The 19230-nt window shown below is 44.0% G+C and overlaps 1 protein-coding gene across 1 annotated transcript in view; it reads right to left on the bottom strand.

Moving 5' to 3' along the window:
* LOC124719894 (alpha-mannosidase 2) overlaps positions 1 to 19230 on the bottom strand; it is a 784015-nt gene that overhangs the window by 157555 nt on the left and 607230 nt on the right. Inside the window, exon 10 of the mRNA XM_047245074.1 lies at positions 1460 to 1696. Coding sequence (XP_047101030.1) covers positions 1460 to 1696 — 237 coding nt within the window. The remainder of the gene's footprint in view (positions 1 to 1459; positions 1697 to 19230) is intronic.

Below are 19230 nucleotides of genomic sequence, written 5' to 3'. Positions count from 1 at the left end.
AGTCAATCTGACAGCAGCCTGTGGTGAGTTTGAAACTACACTAGTGGCCATTAAAATTGGTACACCACGAAGATGACGTGCTACAGACGCGAAACTTAACGGACAGGATGAAGATGCTGTGATATGCAAATGATTAGCTTTTCAGAGCATTCACACAAGGTTGGCGACGGTGGCGACACCTACAACGTGCTGACATGAGGAAAGTTTCCAACCGATTCCTCATACACAAACAGCAGTTGACCGGCGTTGCCTGGTGAAACGTTGTTGTGATGCCTCGTGTAAGGAGGAGAAATGCGTACCATCACGTTTCCGACTTTGAAAAATGTCGGATTGTAGCATATCGCGATTACGGTTTATCGTATCGCGACACTGCTGCTCGCGTTGGTCGAGATCCAATGACTGTTAGCAGAATATGGAATGGGTGGGATCAGGAGGATAATACGGAACGCTGTGCTGGATCCCAAGGGCCTCGTATCACTAGCAGTCGAGATGACAGGCATCTTATCCGCACGGCTGCAACGGATCGTGCAGCCACGTCTCGATCCCTGAGTCAACAGATGGGGACGTTTGCAAGACAACAACCATCTGCACGAACAGTTCTTCGACGTTTGCAGCAGCACGGACTATCAGCTCGGAGACCCTTGACCCTGCATCACAGACAGGAGCGCCTGCGGTGGTGTACTCGACGACGAACTTGGGTGCACGAATGGCAAAACGTCATTTTTTCGGATGAATCCAGGTTCTGCTTGGAGCATCACGATGGTCGCATCCGTGGTTGGCGACATCGCGCTGAACGCAGATTGGAAGCGTGTATTCGTCATCGCCATACTGGCGTGATGGTATGGGGTGCCGTTGGTTACACGTCTGGGTCACCTCTTGTTCGCATTGACGGCACTTTGAACAGTGGACGTTACATTTCAGATCTGTTACGACCCGTGGCTCTACCCTTCATTCGATCCCTGCGAAACCCTACATTTCAGCAGGATGACGCACGACCACATGTTGTAAGTCCTATACAGGCCTTTCTGGATACAGAAAGTGTTCGACTGCTGCTCTGGCCAGCACAATATGCAGATCTCTCACCAACTGAAACCGTGTGGTCAATGGTGGCCGAACAACTGGCTCGTCACAATACGCTAGTCACTACTTTTGATGAACTGTGGCATCGTGTTGAAGCTGCACGGGCAGCTGTACCTGTACACGCCATCCAAGCTGTGTTTGACTCAATGCCCAGGCGTATCGCGTACGTTATTACGGCCAGAGGTGGTTGTTCTGGGTACTGATTTCTCAGGATCTATGCACCCAAATTGCGTGAAAATGTAATCACATGTCAGTTCTAGCATAATATGTCCAGTGAATACCCGTCTATGATCTGCATTTTTTCATGCTGTAGCAACTATAATGGCCAGTAGTGTACGGAGCAGAGAGAGAGTTGGGTGTGGGCTGGGCTGGTACTCACCGAGTACCTGGCGTCCTGGCGGTCCTGGCCGCCGGCGGCCGGGTTGGGGGCGGCGGTGGCGGCGTCGGTGAGGTTCCAGACGGGGTTCAGCTGGTGCGGGATGGCGCGCCCGTCCGGGTCGAGCACGCGCACGCTGGCCGTCGTCACGCGCACCGCCACCACCTCCTGCCGCTGCTGCGCCAGCGAGTTCCACAGCACCAGCCGGCGCGGCTCGTTGCGCGGCACCACCAGCGGCACCTGCGCACCGCACCACACGCTCACCATACACGTCTACACTAAAACTGGTATAGGCATGCGTATTCAAATCCAGATATACAGGGTGTTTCAAAAATGACCGGTATATTTGAAACGGCAATAAAAACTAAACGAGCAGCGATAGAAATACACCGTTTGTTGCAATATGCTTGGGACAACAGTACATTTTCAGGCAGACAAACTTTCGAAATTACAGTAGTTAAAATTTTCAACAACAGATGGCGCTGCGGTCTGGGAAACTCTATAGTACGATACTTTCCACATATCCACCACGCGTAGCAATAATATGGCGTAGTCTCTGAATGAAATTACCCGAAACCTTTGACAACGTGTCTGCCGGAATGGCTTCACATGCAGATGAGATGTACTGTTTCAGCTGTTCAATTGTTTCTGGATTCTGGCGGTACACCTGGTCTTTCAAGTGTCCCCACAGAAAGAAGTCACAGGGGTTCATGTCTGGCGAATAGGGAGGCCAATCCACGCCGCCTCCTGTATGTTTCGGATAGCCCAAAGCAATCACACGATCATCGAAATATTCATTCAGGAAATTAAAGACGTCGGCCGTGCGATGTGGCCGGGCACCATCTTGCATAAACCACGAGGTGTTCGCAGTGTCGTCTAAGGCAGTTTGTACCGCCACAAATTCGCGAAGAATGTCCAGATAGCGTGATGCAGTAATCGTTTCGGATCTGAAAAATGGGCCAACGATTCCTTTGGAAGAAATGGCGGCCCAGACCAGTACTTTTTGAGGATGCAGGGACGATGGGACTGCAACATGGGGCTCTTCGGTTCCCCATATGCGCCAGTTCTGTTTATTGACGAAGCCGTCCGGGTAAAAATAAGCTTCGTCAGTAAACCAAATGCTGCCCACATGCATATCGCCGTCGTCAATCCTGTGCACTATATCGATAGCGAATGTCTCTCGTGCAGCAATGGTAGCGGCACTGAGGGGTTGCCGCATTTGAATTTTGTACGGATAGAGGTGTAAACTCTGGCGCACGAGACGATACGTGGACGTTGGCGTCATTTGGACCGCAGCTGCAACACGGCGAACGGAAACCCGAGGCCGCTGTCGGATCACCTGCTGCACTAGCTGCGCGTTGCCCTCTGTGGTTGCCGTACGTGGTCGCCCTACCTTTCCGGCACGTTCATCCGTCACGTTCCCAGTCCGTTGAAATTTTTCAAACAGATCCTTTATTGTATCGCTTTTCGGTCCTTTGGTTACATTAAACCTCCGTTGAAAACTTCGTCTTGTTGCAACAACACTGTGTTCTAGGCGGTGGAATTCCAACACCAGAAAAATCCTCTGTTCTAAGGAATAAACCATGTTGTCTACAGCACACTTGCACGTTGTGAACAGCACACGCTTACAGCAGAAAGACGACGTACAGAATGGCGCACCCACAGACTGCGTTGTCTTCTATATCTTTCACATCACTTGCAGCGCCATCTGTTGTTGAAAATTGTAACTACTGTAATTTCGAAAGTTTGTCCGCCTGAAAATGTACTGTTGTCCCAAGCATATTGCAACAAACGGTGTATTTCTATCGCTGCTCGTTTAGTTTTTATTGCCGTTTCAAATATACCGGTCATTTTTGAAACACCCTGTATATGTTGTTCTTGTGGTCTTCACTCCTGAGACTCGTTTGATTCAGCTCTCCATGGTACTCTATCCTGTGCAAGCTTCTTCATCTCCCAGTACCTACTGCAGCCTACATCCTTCTGAATCTGCTTAGTGTAATCATGTCTAGGTCTCCCTCTACGATTTTTACCCTCCACGTTGCCCTCCAATACTACATTGATGCACCCTCCATATCTCAGGACATGTCCTACCAACAGATCCCTTCTTCTGGTCAAGTTGTGCCACAAACTCCTCTTCTCCCCAATTCTATTCAATACCTCCTCATTAGTTATGTGATCCACCCATCTAATCTCCACCATTCTTCTGTAGCACCACATTTCGAAAGCTTCTATTCTCTTCTTGTCCAAACTATTTATCGTCCATGATTCACTTCCATACATGGCTACATTCCATACAAATACTTTCAGAAACGACTTCCTCACATTTAAATCTATACTCGATGTTAACAAATTGCTCTTCTTCTGAAACGCTTTCCTTGCCATTGCCAGTCTACATTTTATATCCTCTCTACTTCGACCATCATCAGTTATTTTGCTCCCCAAATAGCAAAACTCCTGCACTACTTTAAGTGTCTGATTACCTAATCTGGCTTCCTCAGCATCACTTGATTTCATTTGACTTACATTCCATTATCCTTGTTTTGCTTTTCTTGATATTCATTGCAGTAAAGTCTACAAATGATTTAAATAATGAAAACTGCTCCAGTTACTTATTTTTTGCGCTTAGCACAACGCGTTTCCAGAATTTGTTCTCATTTTCAAGTGCACTTGTGCATTTGTTTACGTGACTATGTTTGCTGATGTTTGGATGTGTGCTTTTCTGCCTCTCTTGCGTCTTTTCCAAATTAGACTGTTACCGGAAAATCGGACGAAATGAATTTTTCAGGCTTTTTTTAAATGCTACTGTTAGAAATGATATTTTTTTCTTTCCTTACAGGTATTATGGCTTCTCTATTACACAGAATATCACACACACGCAAATCGTCACTTACACTGTTTACAAAAAAAGCTGCAAAGATATTATGACACTATGGATTCCCAAAGAGTTTGTACATAGTCAGAATTGTTACAGCGTTTTGGATTACATACTTTTTTCAAATCGGGAAATGTACAGGTTCTGAAAATTGTCACAGTTATCATATGCAGGAGAAACGTTTGAAGAAATTAAGTGATTCACTGTCTAGCTTGTTAATGAGAATTTTTTTTTTTGTTCCTCAAACAAACTAGAAAAAAATTCAATGACAAGCTAGACATTAATTTCTTGAACTGTTTCTCCTGCGTATGATAACTGTGACAATTTTCATAAATATGTACATTTCCTCGTTAGAAAGAGAAAGTAATCGACAATTTAGTAGTCAATAGTGATAAAATAAAAAGTATGCTTTATTATTTACTACCTTATATTTTTATATATAATGTAATCCAAAACACTTTAAATACGCATATCTTTGTAGCATGTTGTGTAAACAAACAGTGTAAGTGATCAGTTGCGTGTGTGTGACATTCTGTATGATGGAGAAGGCACAATACCTGTAAGTAAACAAACGAAAGTACCATTTCTAAGAGTAGCATTTAAGAAATCCTCAAATATTCATTTTGTCCGTTTTTCCTATTGCAGTTAACTTCGAAAAGACGCAGGAGAGGCACAAAAGCACACATGCAAACATCACCAAACACATTCATGTAACCAAATGTACTTGAAAATGAGAATAAATTCTCGAAACACGTAATGCTAAGCAGCAAAAAAATAAATAACTGATGCAGTTTTCATTATTTAAATCATGAAGGACACGGTTGCAGGCTTTCCCACACCATCTAATACGATGAAGGAAATAAAATCAACACAACAACGCAGAATCACACGCATCGAAAACGTTACATAAACATGGCACAGTACAAATAGGAAATACACTTGAAAACGGAAGTCATTTCCCGAAACGCGTCGTGTAAAGCATGAATAAAAGAAAATCGTAACTGGTAGCAGAAAAGGTATTTATAAAAAAACCATCATTTGCCAATTTTCGTGCTGTTTTTGCAAAATCAGTGCTATTTTGTTGCCTAGTTCATTTTTCGCTATTTTCTTTTTTATGCTGTATACGCGGACAAGAAAAAGAAGCTCCCGAATTTTTCGCGGATTTCCCGATTAAAAATACCTTCCTTACCAGATAAAAATGCACACTTTCCGTGTTAAGTGACAGTACACTTTCCCTCGGAGATGTAAAACTTATCAATCCTTTGAATACCAAAGATTTTACGGCACTTTACAAAACGAAAAAAAAACGCGTTTTGGAAAGATTTTTCGTGCGCGGTTGCATGTAGACTGCATATTTTCGGATTACGAAAATCTAATTATCAATTCCACCAAATTTCCGAAAATTCCACCAAATTTCCGAAAGAAATGCAGACTGCGATGCACTTCCGTCAGCCAATCATAGCTCACGTCACGTCATCTCGCCAACCAAAGACAGAATATACGACACGTGATGTAATTATCTAGTATAGGACACGTGTTGTAGTTAACTTATAGCAACATCACTGTTAACCAGCGCGAACACACAAATAGGAAAAATTAATGAATTAAATTAACATACATACCAGATACATACAAGAAAAGGTAAGCTTTCTCATATAATATTGGTCTTCTTTTGCGTGTGTTAACACAAATATCGCACTAAAATTTTAAATATTGAAATAAACAGCTGGTTTTCTGGAACCAAAATTTTTCTTAGCGGCTGGTCCTCGAAGTGTTAAATTCTGGATGAGAGTGAAACGCTCTGTGATTCAAGAAATTCATCGCACATTCTTACGCGTAACATAATTTAGTTTGCCTGATACACGCTCATCGAAAGCAGTTTATTATTTCGAAATACTGCTTAGTCTTCGTCCTAAAGCCTTTGACACATTTCGCTGTCGGCAGACGATTGTGTGTGCACTGTGTTTAATTGTAAATGGCGCATTTTCTTTGCAACTAAAGTTTTATTTTGGTGTTATTCTCTCGTTTATGTTTTACTGCAGCGGTATTATTCTGCATTCAAAATCACAAAATTTTAACCGCAAACTGAAAGAACGAAAAATTCTCTGAATTTTCCCGGTTTTCTCGGGCATGAAAAAATTGGCTAGTCCCGGGGCGTAGCGTATACACCCTCCTGTTTTGCCAGTTTCCATGTTTTTTTTTCCTTTTCTGTATTTTTTCGAACTTCGGTGTAATTTTTTCAAAAATATGATGTAATTTTATGCCAAATTTGGTGTAATTTTACGACAAATTGGGTGTCATTTTATGCCAAATTCAGTGTCATTTTTTGGCCAGATTCGGTGACATTGTTTGCTAAATCAGGTATCATTTTTTGACAAATTTCGACACTATTTTTTTGCAAGATTCATTGTTCTGTTTTGCCGAATCGGATGTAGTTTTTGGCCATGTTTAGTGTCACAGTCGCTATCATTTTTTGCAAATTTGGCGCTTTTTTTTGCAAGATTCAGTGTTCTGTGTTGCCAAATTAGAAGTAACTTGTTTGCAAATTCGATGTTTTTTTTCTCTCTGCTGAGTGAAACGTTACAATAAATAACATTGGTGCCATATTGAATATTATGATATCTGTCGAAAACAGTAGATATATTAAGATTGAACTTGATCTTACTTCTTTAGCATTGATTAGAGTTTGGGCAGATGGGAGTTTGTCCGTTCATTATTTAATAATAAGCATTCTAGTGAAGAAATCGGTGGGCATAATTATTGTTATAGTCCTGTGGCATCTTTTATGGCAGAGAAGATGAAGGCATAAACGAAAACGGATTAGTTCCAGGCTCGTGTCTGAAGTAGGCACATGCGCGTACGTAAAAATTAAGAGGGTAATTCTCATCCTTTTTCAAGAGCTTGCCAGTCTTTAACTTTTCTGTTTCACGGCCATAACATAAAAGGAGTAATAGCCTTGTCCAGATCAGGTCATCAGAGAAGCCCTCTGCCCCCTGGACATCGATCTAAAGCAAGGCAGATTTTTTTTTCTTTTCTAGATCGTAAAACTAACGATAGTCATGAAATATGGCACCAAGAAATAACCCGTTCGTACCTCTCTCACTAATGTAAATCCCTTATGTGTGCTTCGACTAACGATTCCATGGAGAATGATCCTCAAATTGCGGGCACAGTTGAATTTCAAAATTATTAAATTATTTTTCTCTCACTGTGCAATTGACAATTTTTCTATCCCCGTCAGTAAACGCACATCACACAGAAGGAGATTTTACACAATGTCGCAGTTACTGTTTGCCAATTTCGGTGCTATTTCTGATGTCACATCGTAGTTCGTTACGCGAGAAATGAGCTGTCATTTCCAGATTACACACGAACCTCAAAGGAGGTAAATGCCATTTCAGTATTCAATGACTATCAGTTACGAATAACGGTAAACGGTCGGCCTCAGATATATACATGGTGGCGCAGGGAAACGGGAAATTTCGAAATAACGTCATTTCCATGAATAAATTCATAAAACCAGTAATTTATTAACGAAAGTGAATGTACGAGGGCAGTTCAATAAGTAATGCAACACTTTTTTTTCTCGGCCAATTTTGGTTGAAAAAACCGGAAATTTCTTGTGGAATATTTTCAAACATTCCCGCTTCGTCTCGTATAGTTTCATTGACTTCCGACAGGTGGCAGCGCTGTACGGAGCTGTTAAAATGGCGTCTGTAACGGATGTGCGTTGCAAACAACGGGCAGTGATCGAGTTTCTTTTGGTGGAAAACCAGGGCATCTCAGATATTCATAGGCGCTTGCAGAATCTCTACGGTGATCTGGCAGTGGACAAAAGCACAGTGAGTCGTTGGGCAAAGCGTGTGTCATCATCGCCGCAAGGTCAAGCAAGACTGTCTGATCTCCCGCGTGCGGTCCGGCCGTGCACAGCTGTGACTCCTGCAATGGCGGAGCGTGCGAACACACTCGTTCGAGATGATCGACGGATCACCATCAAACAACTCAGTGCTCAACTTGACATCTCTGTTGGTAGTGCTGTCACAATTGTTCACCAGTTGGGATATTCCCACTGGGTCCCTCGTTGTCTAACCGAACACCATAAAGAGCAAAGGAGAACCATCTGTGCGGAATTGCTTGCTCGTCATGTGGCTGAGGGTGACAATTTCTTGTCAAAGATTGTTACAGGCGATGAAACATGGGTTCATCACTTCGAACCTGAAACAAAACGGCAATCAGTGGGGTGGCGCCACACCCATTCCCCTACCGAGAAAAAGTTTAAAGCCATACCCTCAGCCGGTAAAGTCACGGTTACAGTCTTCTGGGACGCTGAAGGGGTTATTCTGTTCGATGTCCTTCCCCGTGGTCAAACGATCAACTCTGAAGTGTATTGTGCTACTCTTCAGAAATTGAAGAAACGACTTCAGCGTGTTCATAGACACAAAAATCTGAACGAACTTCTCCTTCTTCGTGACAACGCAAGACCTCACACAAGTCTTCGCACCCGAGAGGAGCTCACAAAACTTCAGTGGACTGTTCTTCCTCATGCACCCTACAGCCCCGATCTCGCACCGTCGGATTTCCATATGTTTGGCCCAATGAAGGACGCAATCCGTGGGAGGCACTACGCGGATGATGAAGAAGTTATTGATGCAGTACGACGTTGGCTCCGACATCGACCAGTGGACTGGTACCGTGCAGGCATACAGGCCCTCATTTCAAGGTGGCGTAAGGCCGTAGCATTGAATGGAGATTACGTTGAAAAATAGTGTTGTGTAGCTAAAAGATTGGGGAATAACCTGGTGTATTTCAATGCTGAATAAAACAACCCCTGTTTCAGAAAAAAAATGTGTTGCATTACTTATTGAACTGCCCTCGTATTCAGTATGCCATTACTCAGTATGTCTTTACAATCAAAATGTCCAAAAGTGTCTCTTTACTTTTTGAAGATGACATCGGAAAGATGTGCTCCCATTCGGCGTTCACACTCTAACAGCCTGTTATGAAAACCAGGGAATGCGCGGTGTAGCAAATCTTGGGGAATGGCAGTGATTTCGTTTTCAATGTTCTCCTTCAGTTCGTGGATTGTTGCAGGACGTGTACGGTACACCTTGCCTTAAAGATATCCCCACAGGCAGAAGTCGCACACACTAAGATCAGGGGATCTCGCAGGCCATGCAATGTCACCGTTACGTGAAATAATGCGTCTTCCAGACAATTGAAGAACTGCTGCCATCGATTGTCGAGCAGTGTGTGACGTGGCTCTGTCCTGCTGAAACCACATGGTTTCGACGTTAAGATTAAGCTCGTACAGTCTGTTTGAAGCATTTCAACATATCGAGCGGATGTTACTGTCACTGCACTACCATCAAATGGTTCAAATGGCTCTGAGCACTATGGGATCAACATCTATGGTAATCAGTCCCCTAGAACTTAGAACTAGTTAAACCTAACTAACCTAAGGACATCACACAACACCCAGTCATCACGAGGCAGGGAAAATCCCTGACCCCGCCGGGAATCGAACCCGGGAACCCGGGGCACTACCATCCTCACGTTCAAAAAAATAAGGGCCGATAACACCGTGACATGATACAGCCCACCGTATTGTGACCTTGGCGCTATGTCGTGTTCGCCGGTGAAACTCACAAGGATTGTCCTGTGCCCAATAACGAAAATTCTGTTTGTTCACGAATCCGTTCAGGTGGAAATGGGATTCGTCTGATATCCATTAGTTACCGAGGAAATTCGCGTCCTCGTTGATTTTAGCCGATATCTGGCTACTAAGCTCCATACGTGACGCTGGGTCTCGTTCGTGTAAGTGTTGCACACTCTGCAACTTACAGGGACGGAAGTCTAATTCGTGCAGTATTCTTTGTAAGTTTCGTCGCTTAATCCCTAGCGAAGATACATGCTGTCGAACGCAGCGGCGAGGACTTGTCTGGATTGCAGCTCTAGCAGCTGCAATGTTCTCTGGGGCACGTACCGTTGGAATGCCACCTGGAGGGTTCTTTTTCAAGGCAGATCCTGTTTCTTGAAAATTATGCACCCACGTCGTAATCGCATGCGCACATGGGACACGTCCGTGACGTCCAAGCTGGTAATGCTGTCGAAATGTTCTCTGCGCGGCAGTCGCACTATCACCATTTTTGTAAAACGCTCTCACAGCTACTGCACGTCCCGCACCAGTCCAATTCTCCACGATTACTAAATGGCAATGCGTTCACATCTATTGTGCAAAGTTTCGAACATCTGCCGGCGCTACAGTGCTGCCAACTGTAACGTTCAAAATATCCCGTTCCCCTGCGCCACCCTGTACAACATTTGTTATTCGAGAAACTGACAAATTTCAGGCTATTCCGTAAAAATCGCCGATTTCGCGTTATTTCGCAAAAACTGCCAATTTCGCGAAATTTTCTGGTCTCTAAGCATATACAGGGTGAGTCACCTAACGTTACCGCTGGATATATTTCGTAAACCACATCAAATACTGACGAACCGATTCCAAAGACCGAACGTGAGGAGAGGGGCTAGTGTGATTGGTTAATACAAACCATAAAAAAATGCACGGAAGTATGTTTTTTAACACAAACCTACGTTTTTTTAAATCGAACCCAGTTAGTTTTGTTAGCACATCTTTATGCACATCTTTATGCGTCCTCCACGTCCTATGAAACGCCCGTAGAACATCCTGTCAAGGGTCAGCCTAGTGTTAATTGCGGAATGTGCAGGTGCACCATCATGCTGATACCACATACGTCGACGTGTTTCCAGTGGGACACACTCTATTCCACTTCGTAATTGAAAACGGAAACCACGTGTGTACGTGTACCTCACCCCTCATGGTAATGTACATGTGCGTCAGTGAAAAAGACCAATAAAGAGGTGTTAGCATGTGGACGTAATGTGCTGTTCCAGTCTCTTCTGTACCTAAGGTCCATCACCGTTCCCTTTGGATCCCTACGTAATTCGGTGCTCTCCGATACACACGATCGAACAGCGGAGGAGTGGTACTCAAGTGTCAACTTTAGGTTACAATATCTCCGGATGTAATTCACATTTTACAATGCAACAAACGGCACTGATTACGTATTTGTTTATATGTTCAGATGTGCTAACAAAACTAACGGGGTTCCATTTAAAAAAACGTAGGTTTGTGTTAAAAAACACACTTCCGTGCATTTTTTTAAGGTTTGTATTAACCAATTACACTAGCCCCTCTCCTCACGTTCGGTCTGTGGAATCGATTCGTCAGTATTTGATGTGGTTTACCAAATATATCCAGCGGTAATGTTAGGTGACTCACCCTGCATATATTTGCCAACGGCCTCGCATCAGCGGCAACACCGGTTTTCTTCAGATCACCTGAGTTAAGCCCTGTCGGGCTCGGCTAGCACCTGGATGGGTGACCGCTGTTGGCAAGATGAGCGAACTGAGACCTCTTGAGACCAACTGAGGAGCTACTTGACTGAAAAGTAGCGACACCGGACACCAAAACTGACAACGGCTGGGAGAATGCTGCGCTCACCATATGCCCCTCCGTTTTTTTTTTTTTTTTTGTTTTTTTTTTGTGGTTTTAGGGCGCACAACTACAGTGGTCATTAGCGCCCAGACTAAGTTATGAATGCACTGCGAGGCATAAGGTTAAAACAGCAACTAAAAGGGACAACACTATAGAAGGCACATTGACAGGCAAGGGATTAAAAGAAAATAGCATAATCAAATGTCCTTAGACAGGTTTGTCAAGTGGATAAAACGAAGAACGCGAGCAGCTGCTCCTGGGTCATCCGCTAAAATGGCATCCAAAGTACACGGCAGACCATGATCAGCGCGCAGTGTATTAAAATTCGGACAGGACGTTAAAATGTGGCGTTCCGTCAGCAATTGCCTACACGGGCAGAACGGCGCCGACGCAACAGATGGCTGTGGCTGAACCGGCAGTCTCCAATTCGTGCTGTTGTTGTTGTTGTTGTTGTCTTCAGTCCTGAGACTGGTTTGATGCAGCTCTCCATGCTACTCTATCCTGTGCAAGCTTCATCATCTCCCAGTACCTACTGCAACCTACATCCTTCTGAATCTGCTTGGTGTATTCATCTCTTGGTCACCCTCTACGATTTTTACCCTCCACGCTGCCCTCCAATGCTAAATTTGTGATCCCTTGATGCCTCAAAACATGTCCTGCCAACCGATCCCTTCTTCTAGTCAAGTTGTGCCAGAAACTCCTCTTTTCCCCAATTCTATTCAATACCTCCTCATTAGTTATGTGATCTAGCCATCTAATCTTCAGCATTCTTCTGTAGCACCACATTTCGAAAGCGTCTATTCTCTTCTTGTCTAAACTATTTATCGTCCACGTTTCACTTCCATACATGGCTACACTCCATACAAATACTTTCAGAAACGACTTCCTGACACTTTAATCTATACTCGATGTTAAGAAATTTCTCTTCTTCAGAAACGCTTTCTGTGCCATTACCAGTCTACATTTTATATCCTCTGTACTTGGACCATCATCAGTTACGTTGCTCCCCAAATAGCAAAACTCCTTTACTACTTTAAGTGTCTCATTTCCTAATCTAATTCCCTCAGCATCGCCCGACTTCATTCGACTACATTCCATTATCCTCGTTTTGCTTTTGTTGATGTTCATCTTATATCCTCCTTTCAAGACACTGTCCATTCCGTTCAACTGCTCTTCCAAGTCCTTTGCTGTCTCTGACATAATTACAATGTCACCGGCGAACTTCAAAGTTTTTATTTCTTCTCCATGGACTTTAATACCTCATCCGGTTTTTCTTTTGTTTCCTTTACTGCTTGCTCAGCATACTGATTGAGTCCAGTCCGTAACCGGGCCAAAATGACCTCCTCCCGCCGAGAAGGGCGTGAAGAGGTCGTCCGAGCCGTGGGAAGAGGTTTCAAGGCCCGAAGCTTTAGTTCAGAAAGTGTAGCCCAATCGGCATGCCACAGCGGTAAAATGCGCTGACAAATGACCCTGCTAAAATCAGATGAAGGCACACAACAAGAAGCTGTCCGAGGCTGGAGGACCGCAGCCTTGGCCGCGGCATCTGCAGTTTCGTTTCCAGGGATACCGACACGGCGAGGAGCCCAGATAAAGGTAACCGGAGAACCGTCGTCCACCAGCTGCTGAAGAGAGCGTCGGATCCGGCGCGCGAAAGGGATACGGAGCACTGAGGCTCTGGATGGTGCTCAGGGAATCGGAGCAGATGACATAAGCAGAATGTCGGTGGCGGCAGATGTAAAGAACAGCCTGGTAGAGGGCAAAGAGCTCAGCTGTGAAGACCGAACAATGGCCACGGAGCCAGTATTTCAAACTGTGTGCCCCGACAATAAAAGAACACCCGACACCGTCATTGGTCTCAGAGCCAGCTGTATAAATGAAGATCGTATTAATGAACTTCGAGCGAAGTTCGACAAACCGGGAGCGGTATACCGAAGCTGGGTAACCTCATTTGGGAGCGAGCTGAGGTCAAGGTGAACGCGAACCTGAGCCTGGAGCCAAGGTGGCGTGTGGCTCTCGCCCACTCGAAAGGTTGCAGGGACAGAAAAATCAGTATATCGCGCCGGTAGGTTAGTGGCAATTCACCGGCTTCAGCATGAAGACTCTCGACGGGACTAGTATAGAACGCTTGAGGCGGCGCAAGATGGACGGCCGTGCAGAGGAGTACACAAAGCTACCATAATCCAGCTTTGAGCGGACGATCGACCGATATAGGCGAAGCAGGACGGTTCGATCCGCTCCCCACGACGTACCCTCCGTATCCGCAGCCGGCGACGCCTGAGGACTGAGGATGACACGGCGGTCGGTCGGATACATTGGGCCTTCATGACCTGTTCAGACAGAATATATATACAGGGTGTCCCAGCTATCTTGTCCACCCAAAATATCTGTGGAACAATAACAGCTATTGGAAAATGACTTTCACCGGTATCAATGTAGGGCTGGGGCCCAAGAATGTACATATTTGGAAACATTCTAAAACGAAAGCATATGTGTTTTTTAACACAAACTTATGTTTTTTTAAATGGACCTCCTATATTTTTTATTCAGCAATCCATAGCATGACAAAGCACATACACAATGGCGTTGATTGCATCGCAATATTCCCGTTACATCCCGAGATATTGAGACGCGAAGTTGACGCTTGAAACACCCGACATGCGCTGCTAGCGCACGTCCTGAGGCTCAGGCGTGAACCCCATGCTGCCCGTAATCGCGATGTGATTGACATGCGTAATCGCACCTCCACACTTATCAAGAGGTCCGAAACGAATAATACGGTCTGCTGCCATCCTGCTGCTATTACGGACAGCATGGGATTCACGCCTGAGCCTCAGGACGTGCGCTAGCAGCGCATGTCGGGTGTTTCAAGCGTCAACTTCGCGTCTCAATATCTCGGGATGTAATGGAAATATTGCGATGCAATCAACGCCATTGTGTATGTGCTTTGTCATGCTGTGGATTGCTGAAGAAAAAATATAGGAGGTCCATTTAAAAAAACATAAATTTGTGTTAAAAAACACATATGCTTTCGTTTTAGAATGTTTCCAAATATGTACATTCATGGGCCCCAGCCCTACTTTGATACCGGTGACAGTCGTTTTCCAATAGCTGTTATTGTTCCACAGATATTTTGGGTGGACAAGATATATATACGAGCCCTAAATCACTCCAGGCAAATGCCGGGATGGTTCCTCTGAAAGGGCACGACCGACTCCCTTCCCCATCCTTCCCTAACCCGATGAGACCGATGACATCACTGTCTGTTCTCCTTCCCCAAGCAACCAACCAACCACATATACGAGCGCTAGTCGAGAGTCGAACACAAGACGAAAATTATCGGGAGGCTCAGGTGTTCCACTCGTAAACCTACAAGGCCAGCGGGAACAGAATGAAAAAAAGAGTTGAAATGCCCTATCGCCAGCCTATATCACTCGCGAGGGAATGGTCCATTCCGCCATGCCGAAACATACCCAGTTCTTTTAACAGGCAGAAGGAATGGATCAAAAGGAACTGTTACGACAGACGACCAATATTCTTTTTTTTATGTTGAAAATTGCCAATTTCGTGTGCCACCAGGTGGCTGGAAGTCTACACCCCTACAGACTACAGACGGCTTTGGCTGGACGCTCATGGCAAAAACACATAATATTTAAAGGTTTTTTATTTTTTTAAATTACCGCTACCTGTCACAAACTTTGTCAACTATTGAAACTTCCTGGCAGATTAAAACTGTGTGCCGGACCGAGACTCGAACTTGGGACCTTTGCCTTTCGCGGGCAGGTGCTCTACCAACTGAGCTACCCAAGCACGACTCACGATCCGTCCTCACAGCTTTACTTCAGCCAGTACCTCGCCTCCTACCTTCCAAACTTTACAGAAGCTCTCCTGCGAACCTTACAGAACTAGCACTCCTGAAAGAAGGATATTGCGGAGGCATGGCATAGCTACAGCGTGGGGGATGTTTCCAGAATGAGATTTTCACTCTACAGCGGAGTGTGCGCTGATATGAAGCTTCCTGGCAGATTAAAACTGTGTGCCGGACCGAGACTCGAACTCAGGACCTTTGCCTTTCGCGGGCAGGTGCTCTGCCAACTGAGCTACCCAAGCACGACTCACAACCCGTCCTCACAGCTTTACTTCTGCCAGTAGCTGTGAGGACGGGGCGTGAGGCGTGCTTGGGTAGCTCAGTTGGTAGAGCACCTGCCCGCGAAAGGCAAAGGTCCTGAGTTCGAGTCTCGGTCCGGCACACAGTTTTAATCTGCCAGGAAGTTTCATATCAGCGCACATTCCGCTGCAGAGTGAAAATTTCGTTCTTTGTCAACTATTGTATTACTCATTTATCTAGCTACATGTTTCGAGGGTTATACCTCATCTTCAGGCGAAATGGCATTACAACAATGTATGACCTTATTGTAAAGTTGTTTTTGTAATGTCATTTAGCCTGAAGATGAGGTATAACCCTCGAAACATGTCGCTAAATAAATAAGTAATACAACAGTTGACAAAGTTTGTGACAGGTAGCGGTAATTTAAAAAAAAAACTTAACATATTTCTTTAAGCAGTCACGGTCGAAAAATAGTCAAAATGGCTTCAAAAAAAATAATAATAAACACATAACGTGTCACAGTCTGACCGCTATTTGTCGAGCTGCTATTTTCTAGGACACAAGTGTTCATAAGAGCGACTAGCTTGAATTTGCACATTTCGTATCCAGTCATTACAAGAAACAGAGAAGAAAGATTGTTGTTTTACGTCCTGTCCACAGCTAAAATCATGGGAGATGCAGCTTTGCTCGTATTTCTTAGTACTTGAGGGGAATGAAGCCACTGTGGCCCTGTTAAACAGCCACGCTTGCATTTGCATGGAATGACTTAGGATGACTGAGAAAACTGTTATGTGCATGGTCGACTCGAGAACTGAACCCGGGTGTCTCAAGCGCGAGATGAGGGCGTTAGCGGCTACAGCACTTTGCTCGGTCCACGTGGTTACGTTGGTGGACTACTATTCATTGAGACACTTCACTTTCGGAGAAACTATCTACGTCAACGAGCCTTTTCAACTTTATCTTTTATTTGAAAAAAAAAATGCAGTAGTAGACCAACTGTAGATAGCGATGTGGGCTAAAAATAACTAGTTTTAATACAGATATTGATATCAAAAATCCCATTGCGTTCTTGTTAACATTAACCCCTCGTTTTTGAGTTTTCATCTAGCTGTGACAGCAAAGTGAGTATAACAAAAATGTTTTCTTTATAAAAAAATAAATATTTTTCAATCTTTCTTCGCCATTATATTTTACTACTCATAGACACACACACACACACATTCTCATATATATATATATATATATATATGAGAATTTATGTGTGTGGTGGTCCATTGATCGTGACCGGGTCAAATATCTCACGAAATAAGCGTCAAACGAAAACACTACAAAAAGAACGAAACTTGTCTACCTTGAAGGGGGAAACCAGATGGCGCTACGATTGGCCCGCTAGATGGCGCTGCCATAGGTCAAACGGATATCAACTGTGTTTTTTCAAAAAGGAACCCCCATTTTTTATTACATATTCGTGTAGTACGTCAAGAAATATGAATGTTTTAGTTGGACCACTTTTTTCGCTGCGTCTTGTATTTCCTTTCCTGGGGCGAGTCTTTCTGTCGATATTCCATATACTGACGTATCGTGTCCAGGTCGTAATGGTGTACCCACGTTTCGTCTCCTGTCACAATTGAATGGAGACATGCGTCACCTTCATTCTCGTAACGCGAGAGGAGTTCCTGGCAAATTTCAGGTCTGTGCGCTTTCATTTCAGGAGTCAGCAACCGGTGTACGCATCGTGCACAGATATTCCGACAGCCAAGCAAACCAATAATGTGACCCACACGTTCTTGTGGTATGCCAATTGTGCTTGCAGTTTCTCTCTGGGTGATACGACGATCGCCCTGAATCAATCTGTCAACAGTTTGCTCGTGATACTCGGCGGTTGCTGTCACAGGACGTCCAACCATTTGTTTTATCGCGCAGGTCTGATGTTCCCTCCGCAACATCTTTAAACTTACTCGCCCAACGACGCATAGTACTCACATCAACACAATCACCATAAATGGCTTTCATTCTCTGATGAATCTCCTTTGCCGTGACACCTTCTGCTGTCAAGAATTCAATGACTGCACGTTGCTTAAATCGCAGGTTTCCATACTTTGGTAGCAATTTATGCAACAGAAGTCTCGCAAAACACACCCTAGTTACTTTCTTCGAAATTCAGTTTCATTCGCTTTCGCTGGAAACAATACTGCCATTAGAATAGAATATTAAGATCAGCGAAGAAGATTAAATGTTAATTACGGTATATTGATAATTTTTACTTATGGACCGTCAGACAGCAACTCAATAAAACACAATTTTAGTGCCATTTTCTGCAAGGCATCATCAGTGGCCTGGAATATGTACTTATGTTTGCTGTTTAATTTACATTTTTGTCACTGTACCTACAGGTTATAAACAGTTGTGGTGGTTGGTATTTCCTATTAACACCACGGTACACCATGACCTACACACACAAACTAACACACAGAGTTGCAAACATCCTAAAGAGACAGGGCTTGAAAATAGCATTTAAACCTGGGCAAACCCTCCAATCACACCTAAGCCAGCCAGCAACAAAGAGGTGCAAATTCCAACAATCAGGAATATATAAACTTGAATGTCAATGTTGTGATGCAGTATACATAGGCATGACATGCAGGAATTTTGAAACATGATACAAAGAACTTATCAGATGTTGGAAGTATGAAACATACCATTCCACATTTGCAGAGCATTTAAAACACCATAACCATCATCCTACAAACATGGAACAAGAAATGAAAATAATGAGAATAAGCAACCATGACAAACATCTTACACAAACGCAAGAAAACTTCCACATCCAGAAAGCCATAGCAGAAAACGAACAAGTGATAAATAAACAAACACACATCAGCACAGGCTCCCTACTACACTTAATAAAAGAAATGATAAGATAAAACAAAAATACTCTTCCCCACACCATCTGGACACACACACACACACACACACACACACACACACACACACACACACACACACATGCATACACGAACAGATCACAGATACTTCAATAATTACACTCGAAAGTTCGGCAATAATATTCGATCTTTGGCTAAAACATTCGACAGTCGGCAACAGAAACCGAAACATTGCATTGAAACAAGCGTTCAGTTCATAGTGCTGTGGAAAAAACTGCAAATTGTTATTCATAAGAAGAAGAACAACACCAAAAATGCAACAGGAGCGTAATATGTAAGAAACTGTCCACGCAACCTGTAAGTACAGTTCAAAACGTTACTACTTAATAGGAA

This window comes from Schistocerca piceifrons, chromosome 11, assembly GCF_021461385.2.
Source record: "Schistocerca piceifrons isolate TAMUIC-IGC-003096 chromosome 11, iqSchPice1.1, whole genome shotgun sequence".
Classification (NCBI taxonomy): domain Eukaryota; kingdom Metazoa; phylum Arthropoda; class Insecta; order Orthoptera; family Acrididae; genus Schistocerca; species Schistocerca piceifrons.
The sequence above is the reverse complement of the archived record's forward strand: the minus strand, read 5'-3'. Positions and strand labels throughout refer to the sequence as shown.